At 35.8% G+C, this 18,697-nt stretch overlaps 1 protein-coding gene across 1 annotated transcript in view; it reads right to left on the bottom strand.

The window, feature by feature from the left end:
* The window catches only part of LOC150102039 (RIMS-binding protein 2-like), a 540,578-nt gene that overhangs the window by 227,733 nt on the left and 294,148 nt on the right, over nucleotides 1–18,697 (bottom strand). Inside the window, exons 21-22 of the mRNA XM_090399955.1 lie at nucleotides 10,447–10,528; nucleotides 2,071–2,232 (exon numbers count right to left, since the gene is read on the bottom strand). Coding sequence (XP_090256081.1) covers nucleotides 2,071–2,232; nucleotides 10,447–10,528 — 244 coding nt within the window. The remainder of the gene's footprint in view (nucleotides 1–2,070; nucleotides 2,233–10,446; nucleotides 10,529–18,697) is intronic.

Genomic DNA, 18,697 nt, shown 5'->3' with positions numbered 1-18,697 from the left:
TGGGGACATATTTACCAGGGTCAAAATATACAGGACTGGATATAGAGTGAAAACAAGAATATAACTTCTTGTCTATTATAATTTACTTGATAATCAAGTGAAAAAAAAAAAAATCTGCAAGAGATTGAATTTGGGACATTTCATTACAGGATATTATTGTGAATGTGATGTCAAAGTCAGCATGAGAGGAATATATGTGGAACATATATTCTTCTTTGTATGTGGTTGGTTGAAAAAACTCGTCCATTTATAGATGTAACTAGTCTCAAATTTGATACCATTTATGAATGGAATTTGCAGTTGAAAAATTCTTTTAAATGAGAAATTTCTCTAAACTCCATCTAAATGCTTCATGAACAGAAACAATAGAATCTGTGGAATGAAAGTAAGATATGAAAAACTCATTATTGTCCACTTTCACATCTTCTTTGAACTAAACTGGACATACAGCACATCCAAAACTGATTCTGATGTATTGTACTAAAAACTAAAACTGTTTGAGTTCCTATTTCAAATTATGCATGTTGTATTGACCTGTTGCTAGTTGCTTCTTTGTAAAAAAAATTTAGAAATGGCTCACATCATTTGATTCACCCTGTATATATGTGTGGACACACATGCACACAAAGATGAGTGTGTATATATATATATATACGAGGGTGGTCTGAAAAGTTCTCGGCCTAACAATGAAAAAACGAATTTATAATTTGGTTATAAAGTTCTTTGTAAAAGAAGGTTTAATGGCATAAGAAATTCATTCGAAGTTCATAAAAGTTTATGGGCACTCTTCTCCTTCATTTTCAACAATTAAGAAATGGGCTGCCGAGTTTAAACATGGCCGTACCAGCCTTGAAGATGATCCACGTGAAGGATCATCTTCAAAGTGTAACAACACCAGAAATCATTGATCAAGTGCACGATATGGTATTGGATGACTGACCGGTGAGTTAAAGTGCATGAAATTGCTGACACTATAGGCATTTCAAAAGAACGTGTAGGATATATTTTGCATGAAGGATTGCAAATGAAAAAGTTTTGCGCAAGATGAGTGCCATGCTTGCTCACAGCAGATCAAAAATGCACTCGCATGAAAATCTCTGAAGTGCTTGGAGCATTTTAACAAGAATAAAACTGATTTTGTGCATCGATTTCTTACTATGGATGAGACTTGGATTCACCATTACCCACCAGAATCCAACCAGTAGTCAAAACAGGGGACAGAAACTGGTTGTTCAGTGCCAAAGAAGACACAGTCGTTTCATCAGCAGGAAAAGTCATGCCATTGGTGTTTAGGGATGCTAAAGGCATTTTGTTTATTAATTATCTTGAAAAGGGTAAAACAATAACTGAGGAATATTATTCCGATCTTTTAACCAGGCTAGATGAAAAAAATTTGTGAGAAAAGACCTGGTTTGCAGAAGAAAAAAATCATCTTTCATCAGGACAATGCACCTGCCCACAAATGTATTTTGGTAATGGGAAAATTAAGGGATCTGCACTATGAATTGTTGGAACATCCACCCTGTTCCTCAGATTTGGCTCCCTCTGACTTCTATCTCTTCCCAAAACTAAAACTCCTCCTTGCAATCAAGAGGTATTCATTCTAAGAAATCTAAGAATTTTGTAGAGGTAGAGGGGTATTTTGCAGATCTTACTGAGAACCACTACAGGGACGGGATAATGGCATTGGAGCATCGCTGGAATAAATGTATTAGTCTTAAGGGAGATTATGCTGAAAAACAAAAACAATTTTGAAATTATAAATTCATTTTTTCATTGTTAGGCCAAGAACTTTTCAGACCACCCTCGTATACTTCTTATGACAATCTTGATAATATACAAGTTAAAATGCAAAGTTGACAATTTTTAGGTAATTAAAGTTATTTTACTGAAAATGGTACCTGTTGCTCAGAATGCAGCACAGCATTCAATCCCATGAAAAATAATAATAATAAAAGTAATAAGAGAAATCCATAATAATAATAATAAATATTCTCATAACATCAATTTGAATTATAAAAATATGTTTTTACTGTTTTAACTTTTTTTTTTGTGTTTTATTTTTCTTACCTGTTATTGTATGCCTGAAAACACCTGGCTTAACTACTTTCACCTCCACACTGTTTACTGCTACAACATGTTGAAAGTTACTGTTGCTAGGCAACCAGCTGATTACAGCTGAGGAAGAAGTGACATTGGAAGTTTTTACACAAGTAGGTGCCAGAGGAACATCTGAAAATAAAACACAAATAAGAATATGCAAGATCTGATTTGAGTTGTGTCCTTAAATGGTTTCCTGTATTCCATAATGTTGGATATGGAGGTAAAAGGAAAACTAAGTTGAGACTATAACCTCCATATCATCAAAATTTCATATAGCACAGTGGAATAGGTCTATTCTTAACTTAAGAACAGTCCTATCTCAGTGTGTCGTATTCAGTGGTGGCTCGTGGCTTGAAATCGTGGGGTGCTGCAACTTTCGAAATATACATAAGCACTGTAAGTACGGTGTATATGTGTTTGGATAAAATATCAAAATTATGGTAAAAATTTAAAAAAAATTAAACATGAAAAAATATTGTTTATTATTGATAAAATTATACAGTTTGGTATAATTCAAAATTACTTAAAAATAAAATATATTCTTCTTGTTTTGTTTCATGAAAAAATATTGTTTATTATCAATAAAATTATACAGTTTAGTATAATTCAAAATTACTTAATAATAAAATCCATTCCTTTAATTGTAATTAAAAGAATGGATTTACAATTTTTGGACATTACAATTAAATCCTTTAATTGTAATGTCCAAATATTTAAAGAGACGGAGTAAACACGATAAGCACTACGAACACTCTACATATAAATGTAGAGTGTTCACTTGCATATAAACAACATATGCAAGTTCACTTGCATATAAACAACAGTGGAACTGCACGACAGACAGTGCCGCATTACGCTAATAGTTCGCATCTCACCATGACGTGCTTATGCTTGCCCATGTAGCAATATGACACTGTGGTAAACACAGTGCTGCAAGCGTCCTTCGCCCTCCTAAGTGCTACAAGATGGATTTTTATTATTTTTTATACAAAATAAGAGAATTGTATAGGATTGTTGATGATGAAATTAAATATTACAAGCAAATATAAATAAATTAATAAATATATTTATATATCGAGAAAAATTGGGGGTGCTGCAGTTCCGCAGTGCCTATGCACGAGCCGCCCTTGGTCGTATTAATACAATACAAAATGCTGAGACAATAACTTGTAATAATATGATATTGTTCCAATTATTGGTCACCTATGTCTATGCAGTATAAGAAGAGATTAACAATAAGAAATTAAACAAAAATATGTGTTTAGCATAAATTTAGCATTCAATTATAAAGCTACAGTAACAGAGAAATACTAGTGAATCAAGGTAGAATTCTCTAGAGACAATGAGTTACCACTCACCATGTAAAAACTTGGCATTTCCTCCCCTTACTCATATGAGTAAGGTGGTGAAATGGTAACAGGTGGCCGGAGAATGAGAAATCATTTCTGGAAGCTGTATTTCATCTCCTTATGCATATGGGTAAGGTGGTGAAATACAGTTTCCAGAAGTGATTTCTCATTCTCTCACCACCTGTTATCCTATGCTTTGGTTTATATAAATCTATCTGATAGATTCATCTTGTGAACTTACTTATACTCTTGAAAAGAATCCAACATCGAGAGATAAATTCCGGTATTGAGACCACATGATTATTAAATACGAACAATTTATGTGAAAACCCAAAAAGTTTCGGAAGTCATATGACTTACATCATCAGGGGCATTGGTGTATAAAAAACGTTAAACACAACTAACAAAGATTAAATTCGTAGTCCACTAGATGTTTCTAACTGTAACATTGAAAAAAATTGAAACATTCGTTACTGAATGTTTGTTGGAACGTTGTTATCGTGTTCTGTACTTCACGTGTGTTATGTCTGAGATCTGAGGAAGCTAGATTTTTTATGAATGCCAACCACACTTGGTGTAATATCAAACCTTGGTTTTTGTTGCACTGTGTAGGAAAAGATAATGAGTAAGGTGGTGAAATGGTAACAAAGTGGTGGGAGAATGAGAAATCATTTCTGGAAGCAGAAATAGAAATCATTTCTATTTTATGTAATAAAACGAATAAACACATAATAAAACTAATGACTTAATCAAGAAGATACCCAACTGGCCTGAAGAACTAAAAAGAACTATCATCTAAACACCCATTAGCCCCAAGAATTTATAGAGTGCCAAAAATATATAAAATAGATACCCTGTTAAGGCCGATTGTAGATGGAAGAGATTCCCCGACATCAAATCTGGCAAAATATCTGACAAACATGTTAGCACCACATATAGGAAAACGAGATCCATTCATAAAGAACAGTTTACATTTCATCGAGAAGATCAAGGATGTTAACATAGAACCTTCAGACGTTTTGGCAAGCTTGGATATAGTCAGCCTCTTCACTAATGTACCAAGAAATGATACAATGACTCTTCTTGAAAATCTTATTCCACAAGATGTTGTAGAACTATACAAACATTGCATGAATAATACATTTTTCACATTCCAGGACAAATTTTGGGAACAAAAGGAAGGACTAGCAATGGGCTTCTCTCACCTCTCCCCCAGCTTTAGCCAACCTCTTCATGGAAAATTTTGAAAGTAACGCTCTAAAAAACTATCAAAAGAAATTGAAGAGATGGCTACAGTATGTAGATGACATTTTTGTCATTTGGTCAGGAACGACAGATGAATTAATATGAATTAATTGTTTTTAAAGAATATCTTAACAGAATACACCTAAATATAAAATTCACTTTGGAAATAGAAGAACATAAAAAATTAACTTTCCTGGATATCCTCATAGAAAAAAATGAAGAAGAAAAAAGTTTAACCTTTTCCATTTACAGAAAATCGACAACTACAGGAAGATTTCTTAATGCAGCCTCAACACCACCACCCCTCACAAAAAATAAGTATAATAAAAACCTGAAACTTGAAAGACAGAGCACATAAGATATCCAGCATGGAAAAAAAGCAAAATGAAGAATTACACTACTTAATACAGAACCTCAAACTTAATGGATTTGAACCAAAAACAATCAAGAAAATCCTGAACACAGCTCCCATAACCAATCTAGAAAAACAAGATTTCAAGAATGCAATCTCACTACCATACATCAAAAATGTCACAGACAGATTAGCGCCATTGCTCTGCAAGTACAACTTAAAAGTAGATTTTCTCCCTTTAGAAAAAATATCAAGATTCCTACATCCACCGAAACCTTTGCACCATCCCATAAAAAACCAGGGGTCTATCAAATCTATTGTTCTTGTGGCATTTGTTACATAGGCCAGACGGGAAGGTCAGGAGAAATCTGTATGACAGAACATAAAAAAAAAAGGACATAGAAAATAGAAGAGAACACAAATAAGGTCTAGCTTTCCACACAACTTCCACTATCCATAAAGTACTTTGGGAAAAAACAATCATGTCATATTAAAAACTGTTTCACAAGGAAATTCAAGGAAGCAGCAAAAATGCTTAGAATTCCTACACAGTGCAACAAAAATCAAGGTTTGATATTACACCAAGTGTAGTCGGCATTCATAAAAAATCTAACTTCCTCAGATCTCAGACATAGCACACGTGAAGCACAGAACGTGACAACAAATAACAATGTTCCAACAAACATTCAGTAATGAATGTTTCAATTTTTTCAATGTTACAGTTAGAAACATTTAATGGACTATGAATTTAATCTTTGTTAGTTGTGTTTAACTTTTTTTATACACCAATACCCCTGATGATGTAAGTCATATGAATTACGAAACTTGTCGGGTTTTCACATATCCTGTTCATATTTAATAAGCATGTGGTCTCAATACTAGAATCGATCTCTCAAACTACTGAACCACAGAAACCTTCACACACACAGGAATCCAACATTACCTTAATTTCTTGCATTTCACTGAAAAGTTATTTAATTAATGAGACTGAATATGTATTAGTTATCAAGGTTGTTAGTAGGTTTTGTAATGAATTTTGTACAACAGTTAATGGAGGCAAAAGTAGCAGAAAGAATTTGGTCAACCAGATGCATGGTGTGAAAATAGTGTGTGCTGGAGTGGTATGGATTTTACTAAGATAGTTAGTTGTTGGAAGTGTAATATGTATGTGTGGGCAAATGTGGCAGATGTGTTTGTTGAGAGATTAAACAAGAGAAGTGAGAGAATGAGAGTCTGTAGAAAGTGTGATATATTAATGGACTGCAGTGGACTAAACCAGAATCAGAAGAAGAATACCAAATGAAAGGCAAAAGGCAGTGATGGATGTAAGACTAAGAATGATAGACAGAAGACTGAGCATGAGAATATGAGTGTGGAAAATGTGATTGTAAATATGGAAATGATTAAGAAAATAAAATTAGGCTTAATTATGGAAGCAGAAGTGTGCCTTACTGATGAAGCAAGAGCTGATGTGAATGCAGAAATGGAAGAAAGTCTGACTGACTGTACAAACCAGAGCAATTGCTGGAATTCAAGAATTAAAGAATGAAATGAATAAGATGAAGAATGAGATGAGCCATGTACAGAATGAAATCAGATGCATGGTGGATATGAATGAAAGAAGTGCAAAAGAATAAAATGAATATAATTTAGAGAAAAAATCTGTCATAAAATGTGTGGTGGATGAGAAGGTACACAAGGTCTGTTTACCAGGAAGGAGAATGAATGGAGTGATTGAGGTGCTGGATATGAGAAGTGTGTGTGTGAGGGAGTTAGTGGTTGTGGTTAGAACCAGTGGTGCACCCAGAGGGGGGGGGGGGGCAGAGAGCCCTGGCCCCCCAAAGAAAAAGGAAAAAACACTAGAAAATTTTCCAAAAATCTTTTCCTAATTAAAATTCTTCTTTTTTTTTTTATTTATGTTCTGTCGTGTCTTCTATTTCTATACTACTTTTGAATTAGCAATCATTACAGATGCTCAGTCATAGGTCATATGTGATGCGTCTACTCAACTCAGCCCCCCCCCCCCCCAAGATTAAATCCTGAGTGTGCTACTGGTTAGAACAAATGATTTAGTTGTGCACAGGGGGAGAATGTGAGGATGGGTATCAGGAGATTATTGAGGAAAGTGAAAGTCAACAGTGAGTTAGGAAGAGTACCTAATACCTGGGCAATACACAAACTATGACAATGATAAGTTGTGGAAGAGAGCAAAGATCTTGAATGGAATGTTGGCAGAAATATGTGAAGAGAATGCAGTTTGTGAATGTGTGGGATAACTGTATAAGAGGGATGAACTACATCTGAATGGTTTTGAAGTGAGTCATTTGGAAAGGTTGCAGGTGGAAGATAGTGTAATGAGTGATGCAAACAAGATATCAGTGGAAGTCAAAGATGATGTAAATGAGTAGGAGAGTAGACCAGGTGAGACTGATGTGGTTGTGAATGGAGAGGAGAATGTGAGAACAGGAATGCAAGTTGGACAGGGAAATAGTGTGAGTCAGGAAGAGTGGATTCTGAAGAAATGCAGTAATGAATGCAAATGTATGAATGGTCAGCACAGGAGTAGAACACCTGGAATACATGAGAGTTGAGTATGGGGGGGGGGATATATGACACAGATAGTGAGCTGACAGGAACAAGTGAAGAGAAGTTCACAGATGACAAGGAAGCATGAGTAGGACTAGTTATAGACTAAGAAATGAATTTTTATGCTTATTTATGAATTCCAGGAGTCATCTCTCTTATTAGAGATAAGAGAGATGAAATTGTTGCATTGAGTGAGTTTATGTGACCAAAAATTCTTATGCAGTGGCACTAATTTTCCTCCTCCATGTTGCCAGCATCATGATGAATAATCAAGTTAAGGGCATTCTTAGTTCCTTTGGATAGTGACATCCCATTCAATCACACAGGGCTTATTAACATGAAACTTAATTCCAAGCATTACATGTTTCTGAATTGACAGTTTCTTCTCTTCCTTCCCTCTGTTAATACTAATCTCAACTTCTTCTAACATGAAATACACTGACAAAACATTTGCTAAACATTTCAATGGATATGACTTGAATAGAAACTAAAGCTATCTTCCAGAATTCTCTAGGATTTTTCTTTGCTGTCTCAACTAATTTTCTTTCATATGCTAGGTTCTTCCTCACTTCACTAGTTACTTTCTCATTTCATACTATGCCTTATATTTTTTGATCACTGATAAGTGCCCTATTCTTTATACCTCCTGCATAATTTCATGATTCAGCAATTTCATTGCCACTTGATTTATCCAGCTAACTTTAGGAACACAATCTAATGTTGTCATCATTAGCTGATCTTGAATCAAGTGCTACACATTATTGTTTTCCCTCCTTTTCAATTAATAATCCCCAGGTCACCAAACTGTGTCCTCGGTTATCATGATCTCTTGCTATGTAACTTCATAACCTCTTTTCCAGTGTAGGTTGCACCTGCCCACTTGCCTATGTCAAAACCATATGATCATTGTCAGCAATGGATAGCATACTCATTGCTGACAGTGATTTTGATAATAGCACAGACAGAATTCTTAGATAAATTACGAATAATAAAATTGCTTTATTAAGAATAACAAGATAATAATTAAAAATAATAAAAACAGTACCTTTGTAGTTGCAGTTGACAAAAAGGATGGGACATTTCATCCTTCAAATGGAAAAAACTTGAGTTTGATTTTCATCTGATGAAAGGAACATTTATATGAGTTTTTTAAATGATGGTGAGTTAGGTGATGTCAGCACAGTTTTTCCTTTTTTTTTTCTCCCCTTTTTTTTTTACTCATGGAAACTCAGGTTTTTGGTTTTGCATGCAGGCCAACCAAAGAATGCACACAGTTAACAGAAAAAATACTATTAGTAGGTGGTAGATGGCAGAGTGATGGTAGATGGTGAAGTAGTCTGTAGATGGAGGATGAAGTAATGTAGACATTGGTTTGTGTGGTTGTGGAGTGCCCTTCAACAATGAGTCTAAACACCTTGGAAGTGTCATCATGATTAACAATAATGTCTTTTTAAAATATTTAAATTAGATTCTAACTAATACATCTTCCAAAAAACAAAATTAAAAGCGCCACAATCACTTGTATTTATTTTAGTACAGAGTGAAGTGATTTTAAAAAATGATGAAATTAAAATCATAATCCTTCTCACAGACTCTAAAGTTAATCATCATTATTATTTCTTTTATGTATCAATTCTGGAATAATTTTTATGATAATTCCAGAATTTGGTTTTCATTATTACTAGCTTCCTTTCAATCAGTAATTTACTACCAAATTAATTTGTCATTTGCCAGGTCTCCAATATTGTCAGTTTGTGCCTTACAGTCTTCCAAAACTTAAATATGTTATAAAGATTTAACTATCTTTTATATATTATCCTTTATGATAATGCTTTCAAAAAATCACCGAAGATTTAAAAATCCTATGTCTCAGTCCAGGTATTAAATTGCAGAGTCAAATGTATCTGTAAGCTACATGGAGATACACAGATAGAATTTTCATATAGAAATTATACGAGAGTTTGACATATTAATATTTTAATATAATCATATAAACATTTATTCAAAAATATACATATACAGTAGTTTCCCATTATCTGTGGTTTCAGTTACATGAGGTCAACCCCAGTTCGAAAATATTAAATGGAAAATTCCAGAAATAAACAATTAATAAGTTTTAAATTGCGTGCCATTCTGAGTAGTGGGATGAAATCTCGCTTCTCACTCCATCCCGGGATATGAATCATCCATTTGTCCAGCATAATCATGCTGTGCAGTATATGCTACCTGCCCATTAGTCACTTAGTAGCCATCTTGTTATCAGATTGACTGGTGCAGTATCGCAGTGCTGGCAATACTGCAACAATCAATCTAAATATTCAAGTAACCCTTATTTTACTTAATAATGGTCCTAACAACCGTAGTGATGCTGGCGATTCAGATATGCCAAAGAGAAGCTGTAAATTGCTGCCTTTAAGTGAAAAGTTGAAAGTTCTTGACTTCATAAGGAAAGAAAAAAATCGTATGCTGAGGTTGCTAAGATTCCATCCACATAACTTTTATTACAGTATATAACTGTTCTATTTTATTATTAGTTAATGTTGTTAATCTCTTATTGTGCCTAATTTATAAATTATACCTTATCGTATGTATGTATGTATAGAAAAAAAACATAATATATATAGGGTTTGATACTATCTGCAGTTTCAGGTATCCACTGGGGGTTTTGAAATGTATCCCCAAGGGATAAGAGGGGCTACTGTACATAGTTTGGTATTACAAAAAAACTTAAAACTATAATATAAAAAATACTTCTTAAAGAAAAATTAATTTTTTAAATGATCCAAACAGAGCACATTAACAGGAACTTACTTTTACCAATGACTATTGTACAAGCTGCATCTCTGGAATGTCTTCCTGAAGGATTTACTGATCTCACACTAATTCTGTGAGGCTGATAATGAAAAAAAATACTTCATTAAGCAAATTACATATACAGTTCCTTGTTTAAAATAAAGAAAATCTACTAATTTAGTATTAAGCATGATTTATTTTATAAATTATACCTATAATAAATATATAATATATGCAATTTATATCTATAATTTACATATAATTAAACCTAAAATTTATTTATAATTATACCTAAAATGTATCTATTGTTATAATTATTATATATATAGCCATAATTATACCTATAATGTATAAGGCCATGATCAGCTTCATATGAATGATTTGTGCACAGATTGGTTCATATGGCTTTTATGAGGATGAAGATATATTAGAAAGAATCCAAAAAAGATTGATAAAATTATTATTATTATTAACACCAGACCTCCATGACATCTAAAGACTCATTGGAGGAGGCAAACACTGTTACACAAAAAGCCCATCAAACTATGCTTTACACTTATTCAATGTATCTGCATTCACTACAATGTATGGCACCTGTTTTTCTTATGCCCGTGTTCATGCCCTCATACAACTTCAAGGTATAATGTTCTCTTGTTCTACCTCCTTTCCCCATTCTATGAAAAATTTCTTCCAAATTAACCTGGTAACAACCTTTTAACAACTTAAATGTCTGAATCATCTCCCCTCTCTTCCTCCTATTCACAAGGCTTTGCAAACTATATTCCCTCAATCTGTCCTCATATCCCACATCCCAACGACCAGTTATGACCTTAGTCACTCTTCTCTGAACCCTTTCCAAGAAATCCTCATTGCCATGAAAACCAGGGGATAAAATCTGTGCAAAATAATCCATATGAGCCTTATACAATGGAACCAGAACTGTTTATTTCTGCAAGTTAAGGTCCTCAGCATCATTACCATAATCTGATGTGATGTCTTCTCAACTTATGCAATGTGACCTTGGAATTGCAGATCCTTATCCCCCCAATCACTCCAAGGTTTCTCATCTCCTCAACTTCCTCCAAAATTTCCCTACCAAGTATACACTTTGCATCCCATTGTTGCCTACCAAATTTCAGAACCTTACAGTTTGCAACACTGAAGTGATAGTTCCATACTTTCCCCACTCATACAATCTATTCAAGTCCTCCTGTAAGGTCATAACATCTGCTTGATTCCCCATCACTTTCCCCAGTTTTTCATCATATGCAAACAGTTGTACATCACCAGTTAAACCCATCAAAATATCATTAATATAGAAATTAAATAATCATGGTCCCAAAACATATCCTCATGGCACACTAATAGCCACTTTCCTCTTTCAGGATAGCCCCCCCCCCCACCAATACACAACTTGCTGATACCTATCTAGCCAGTCACCTATCCAACTCACTAGTTTATCATCCAATCCCATCTGCTTCAGTTTAGTTATCAATTTGAAGCATGACAATCTATCAAAAGCCTTTGCAAAATCTAAGTATGCCACTGTATATGCATCTCCATTGTCCAATACATTCATCACCTTGTTATAATAAATAATCAAGATGATTCAACACAACATCCCTTTAACAAACCCATGCTGACAAGCACAAAGAATGCCACAGTTTTCAACCCATTTTTATACCCATCTCTCACAAGCCTCTCCAATACCTTAACTACAACTCCAGATATACAGATCAGCCTATAAATTACTGCCTTAGCCTTATCTCCACCTTTGTGAAGTGGAACAATTTTGCCTTCCTTCCACTCCTTTCGAACCTGTGCTATTGCAAGACTCTTTCTAAACAGCTAGGCCAAGGCTGATGCTAACGCTCTGGAACATTCCCTCAAGATATGTGACAATATGAATTCCTATTGCATTCACTGAACCCTTTCCAACATATCGTCATCACCATGATATCTAGATTACTTAACTCCACATCTCTTGTTCACTCACCATTAAGTCTTCTCTCATTTCATTCTCTACACTTAAACTTCTGATTTCACACTGAGGATGAAACACCATGATGAACTGCTCACTGAACATCTCGACTATGTCCTCTGCAGGTCACCAACCTCCCACTTTCATCTGTTAACAGCATCTCACCATAATCATTCTTCCTTCTACTTGCCACATATTGAAAAAACTCATGAGAGTTTTTCCTTGCCCTGATTTGCTAATTTCTGCTCACACTGCACTTTTGTTGTCCTTACCAACTGACACTCTTCTAACATGTTCTTTATACCCTTCATGCAATTGATTATTACCATTATTCATCTTGTGCTGCCTGCAGAGTGCCTTCTTCTTCTTCCAGATTTCATGCTTAATCTCCTGATTCATCAATTTTACACCTACCTTATTCAGTCTTTTGACCTTCAGAATACATTCACTCATTAATGGTGTTATGTATTTCTGTGTCAGTTGCCAAGCAGTATTTATTTCCTTACTGCTCAATTCCTCATTCCATGCTATAGCTCTAAATGATCTCCTAAGCTTGACATAAGCACCAGTCTTCCAATATATCCTTTCCTGGAGGGAAGCGCAAAATCCCACTTACAATTACATTCTCTGATGAAATGATCAAATCCAAAAATCCCCATGTGCCCTCCTTTACATACTGCCTGAGATAGTTGTCTCTCAAGAACTCAAGAAATTTGTTTTCTTTATTCTCAAATGCTGTCTCTTTGTTCCAATCCATACCATCATAATTAAAATCCCCCATAAGAATCACCATAGTTAAAAGTACCATAATAATCACCCTTTTCTTGTTCACTAACTGAAGGTGCTTATAGATTTCTTCATCACCATCCTCCACATTATCTGGCATATAGTACCATCCAACTAAATATCTCTTACTGTCAACCTCATACCATACATATATTAGATAGGATCCAGAGAAGATTGACTAATGTGATACTGGTCTTTAAAATAGGGCAAGGGCATGAAGACAGATTGAGGGAATTCAATTTGCAAAGTCTTGTATAGGAGAAGAAAGAGAGAGATATGATTGAGACATAAATTATTACTATTACTATTACTATTATTACGGGCAACTCCAGGGAGTCATTAGACTCATCGAGGGAGGCCCCAAATCATATTCATCACAACTATTGGGGAGGAGGTGGAGAGGATCCAGAGGCGAGTGACCAAGATGATAGCAGGTCTGTGGAATGAACCGTATGAGAACAGGTTGAGGATTTGTGGGTTGCAAAAATTGGTTGATAGGCGGAGGAGGGGAGATATGATTGAGACATTCAAATTACTGAAGGGTTTCTATAAAATTAATTCAGAAGATATTTTTGAGAACAGGGCTGGTTGTGGGAGGACTAGGGGACATCCATGGAAACTGGGCAAAAGTGTGGTTAGTAAAGGTGTTAGAGCTGAGTTCTTTACCTTTAGAGTAGTGAATGAGTGGAATGCGCTCCCTGAGTCTGTGGTGGATGCTGTGACAGTGAATGAATTTAAGGCGAGGTATGATAGATACTGTATGAATGTCAAATAGTTGTGATGAATATGACTTGGGGCCTCCCTCGATGAGTCCAATGACTCCCTGGAGTTGCCCGTAATAATAGTAATAATAGTAACTATTCGACATTCATCCAGTATCTATCATACCTCGCTTAAACTCATTCACTGTCACAGCATCCACCACAGACTCAGGGAGCGCATTCCACTCATTCACTACTCTAAAAGTAAAGAACCCAGCTCTAACACCTTTACTAACCACACTTTTGCCCAGTTTCCATGGATGTCCCTTAGTCCTCCCATAACCAGCCCTGTTCTCAAAAATATCTTCTGAATTAATTTTATAGAAACCCTTCAGTAATTTGAATGTCTCAATCATATCTCCCCTCCTCCGCCTATCAACCAATTTTTGCAAACCACAAATCCTCAACCTGTTCTCATAAGGTTCATTCCACAGACCTGCTATCATCTTGGTCACTCTCCTCTGGATCCTCTCCACCTCCTCCCCATCAAGAAGAAACCTAGGTGACCAAATCTGAGCACAGTAGTCGAGATGGGGTCTTATCAAGGCTCGATACAGAGGAACAATAACCTGCTTGTCTCTGCTTGTCAACGTATTCTTCAGCAACCAAGTGATTTGATGAGCTGATTTGGCCACTTTTGCAATGTGTCCCCTAAATTTAAATTCCTTATCCACCAACACTCTTAAATCTCGTGCCTCATCAATTTCCTGGAGCACGGTTCCACCAATACAGTAAACTGCCGCCAATCTTTTCACTCCAAAATGCATAACCTTACATTTTGCCACATTAAATTGACATCCATTCTCCTTAGCCCAGATCTCCAATCTATCCAAATCATCCTGCAAAATTTTGACGTCATCTGCATTCACTATTGCCCTACCCAACTTTGCATCATCTGCGAACAAATGAACTGTTCCTCTCAGATCCTTTCCTATATCATTTATGAACAAATTAAACAGCAGTGGTCCAAGAACAGATCCTTGTAGCACACCACTAGTCACAGGCCGTCTTGTGGACTCTACTCCTGAGTAAACCACTCTCTGATATCTCTCCGTCAACCACCCTCCTATCCATCTCACCAACCCTATGTCCATTCCCATATGCTGCAATTTACTGATTAGAATTCCATGTGGTATCCTGTCAAAGGCCTTAGCAAGGTCCAGTAGAATCACTGTAAACCCATTACCCTTATCCAGTTCAGCTGTCACTGTGTTATAATATGTGAGCAAGTTACTGAGGCATGACCTACCCTTCACAAAACCATGCTGTCCCCGATACAGTATCCCATTTTCTTCTATCCAATCTTGTATTTTCCTCTTGACTATTTTCTCTAAGACCTTGATAATGATTCCTGTTATGCTGATTGGCCGGTAATTTTCAACAGCAGCCTTAGAACCACCTTTGTGCAGTGGAACTATTTTCCCCTCTTTCCATCCCCTTGGGACTGACCCAGTCCTGAGGCTCAAATTAAACAAAATGGTCAAGGGCACTGACATTTCTTTGGCCACTTCACGTACGACACGAGCTGGTATACCTTCCAATCCCACAGATGTATTGACATTGAGGTTCTGTAATAGACTAGTTACCTCTACTTCATTCATCACAATTCCAGTATAAGCTGTTGGTTCTTCCATTCCTGCAAAGTCTCTACCTGGATGATATACTCTTGCAAAGTGCTCGCTCAGTAATTTCACAATATCGACTGATTCGGTTACCTCCCTACCCTCAGCATTTTTTAAGATCATTCTACCATGAGCATTTTTCCTTTTACTTGCAACATATTGAAAAAACTGTTTGGGATTCTCTTTAGCCTGCGTGGCCAATTTCCTTTCGTAATCTGCTTTTGCTTTTCTTACCACTCTTGTTACCATCCTGGCCTGAGCTTTATACTGTTCCTGCGCCTGATGGTCACCCTTCTCCTTAAATTCCCTCCACAATTGTTTCTTTTTTTGCAGCTCAAGCTTAATAGTGTTATTCATCCATTTAACCCCTACTTGATTTATTATTCGGACTCTTGGTATACAGTCAACCATTGCCTCCTGCAAACAGTTCTTAACCACCTCCCATGCACTATCAACATCTAGCCCTTGCAGTTTTACATGCCATGGCATTGAGCCAAGCACACACCTAAGCTTGTCATACTTACCAGCCCGGTAATTCCACATGTACCCTGTCTTAATTGTAAATTCGACTCCTTTAGCCACCTCCCAAGTCATGACCTTATGGTCACTCTCACCAATTGGTGGCAACATGCTCATGTTCGTTACAGCCACATTCTCAGTTGCAATTACTAGGTCCAGCACTCTCTGCCCCCTGGTATTTTCCAATACATGTTGCCGTAGATAGTTGTCCCTTAATAACCGCATAAAATCCAATTCCTTCCTCCCATGTGCCCTCTCCTCTTTCCAGTCAATGTTACCATAATTGAAATCACCCATAATAATTACCCTCCTTCCACTTATTTCTTCTATTTGCTTATGCATACTATCCCCACCATCCACTCCATCACCCGGTCTATAGCAGCACCCAATTGTATATTTTGTTCTGCTAGATTCTATCTCACACCAAACAGCCTCAAATGTGCTTTTTTTTCCCCATCCTGCAGTTCAACTTCTATACTCCTTGGCTGAAGCTCATCAGCTATCATCAATAACACTCCTCCCCCCTTTTTATTCACCCTGTCACTCCTGAACATGCTATCCCATTGCATTCAATCCCACTAGCTTTATCATCTTCTTTCAGCCATGTTTCACTAATACCGACAACCTGTGGCCTGGAAGTGCCAATCATGGCCAAACACTCTTCCTTCTTGTTCCTAATACTCCTGGCATTAGTGTACATGAATCGCAGAAGCCCAAATTGGAAGAAGTTATTGCCAGGTTAATATAGAAGAAATTTTTCATAGAATGGGAGACAATAGATAGAACAAGAAGCCATCCATAAAAACTCTATAAGCAAGGGAGTGTGGAGCAGGTAGTTTTGGATGTAACAGTGTGTACTTCTCATGATGAGTTTTTGGACTCCATGGAGGTCTGGCGTTAATAATAATAATAATAATGCTTAGCAAGAAATTATATTCTTGTTTTTTAACTTCTTTTAATCCTTGACTCAAGGATTGATTTGAAGGTCAACTGCTTCTGTGTACAAGGTTAATGGATAGAAAGTTTGAAGGTTAATGGAGATTAATAAGCTCACATAAAATACTAAAATAAATAAATAAATAAACAAGGAAAATGGAACTTGCTATAATAATGTGCTTTACTAATAGAAAGAGACCTAAGAAATAAATTTTTAATTTATATAAAAATGTTTAGATTTATTAAACAGTTTTCTTTGAAAATGAACATAGATGTGCAAATATATAAATAACATTTAAAGGAAGCTATATAAAAAAACTGTGTTATAAAGGTATTGATCTCTCTCAGTTTGGATACACCAAACTGAGAGAGATCAAACTGAAACTTGCCCCACTTCTCCAGAAATGGGAAGGTGGGGGGATCCTAATCATATTTTTTCAACTTTGGTATGCATGATTATTACACAACCATGTTGGATCATTTTGATAGTGTTTGTACTTGCTAAACATTTGGAATTCTCAGTCAAGAAGAGGTATGTGTGGAACCACAAAGTTGTGATTATGATAAACTTAAGAGGGCATAAGACCATGCAATAACATAAGAAGCTACAAGGGAATAATATTAATTATGAATAGGAAATGGTCAGGGACTGTTTAAGGTAGTATCAGATGGTGTATCCAAGGTCAGGAGGATAAACCAAGTGGGAGTTAAAATCATAAAGCAGAAGCTGAAAAAACATTGTGGAAGGAATATAAAGATATTAGAAAGTGATCAGCATGCCATGAGCAATAGAAAGCATGGGCAAGAAGGGCTAAATTGGATTATGAGAGGAAATTAGTTAAGCAATAGTTGAGATACTATGCAATAATTTTGCAAAGATACATCATTCGAGTTCAGATACAGAGGTAGATGAACTGCAGGCACTAGCAATATTGAGAAATATGTCAGTTATGTGTTAAGAGAATATACAAGAAAACTGGCAGTACCTGTAACCAAACTGTTTAATCTACATTATCTTTGAATAGTTTTAAAAGGAAACAAAAAGAGGGTCTGTCAATCAGTGTATGTTGGAAACTTGCCTTCACTGGCAGATGCATACATCAATGTTCTGCTCCTCATACCTCTCAGAAAACTAGAGTTGTCAGATCCTTAATTAAAAGAGCACATTACATTTCTTCTTCTCCTTCGGCCTTACAATAGGAGTTTTTCTCTATTAGATGGAATGAAATGGCTACAGCCCTCTTCACATTCAACAGATAAGACTATTACAATTCTACTGCAAGAGAACACAGGGTTCCAGATCCCCTATGTTTGGGGCATTTCCAAATGAAATAACAGAATCTAATAAGCAGAATCTTGAAGCAGTCTCACCTATACATATTTTCCTATCAACAAAAATTACTAATTTCTTGCCAACTACAAAGGACAATAGCTGGTGTTCCTGAGATTCTTTGTGAATGTATTTAACATACTATGAAGAGAGGCAAGAATAGCTTGTCTATCCAAAGTATGTTAGATTACATTACATTTTAGATTGCCTCTGGGCTAGATCAATACATGTTTTCTTCGGATTTTGGAACTGGATCACTTTTCAAACCCTCATTTTTATTCCAATAATATTTGGATATTCAACTCTATGGTTCAATTCTAAAAGTTGTGAAACT

This window comes from Typopeltis vanoorti, chromosome 11 (genome assembly GCF_054136105.1).
Source record: "Typopeltis vanoorti isolate ZY-2024b chromosome 11, IOZ_Tvanoo_1.0, whole genome shotgun sequence".
Lineage (NCBI taxonomy): Eukaryota > Metazoa > Arthropoda > Arachnida > Uropygi > Thelyphonidae > Typopeltis > Typopeltis vanoorti.
The sequence above is the reverse complement of the archived record's forward strand: the minus strand, read 5'-3'. Positions and strand labels throughout refer to the sequence as shown.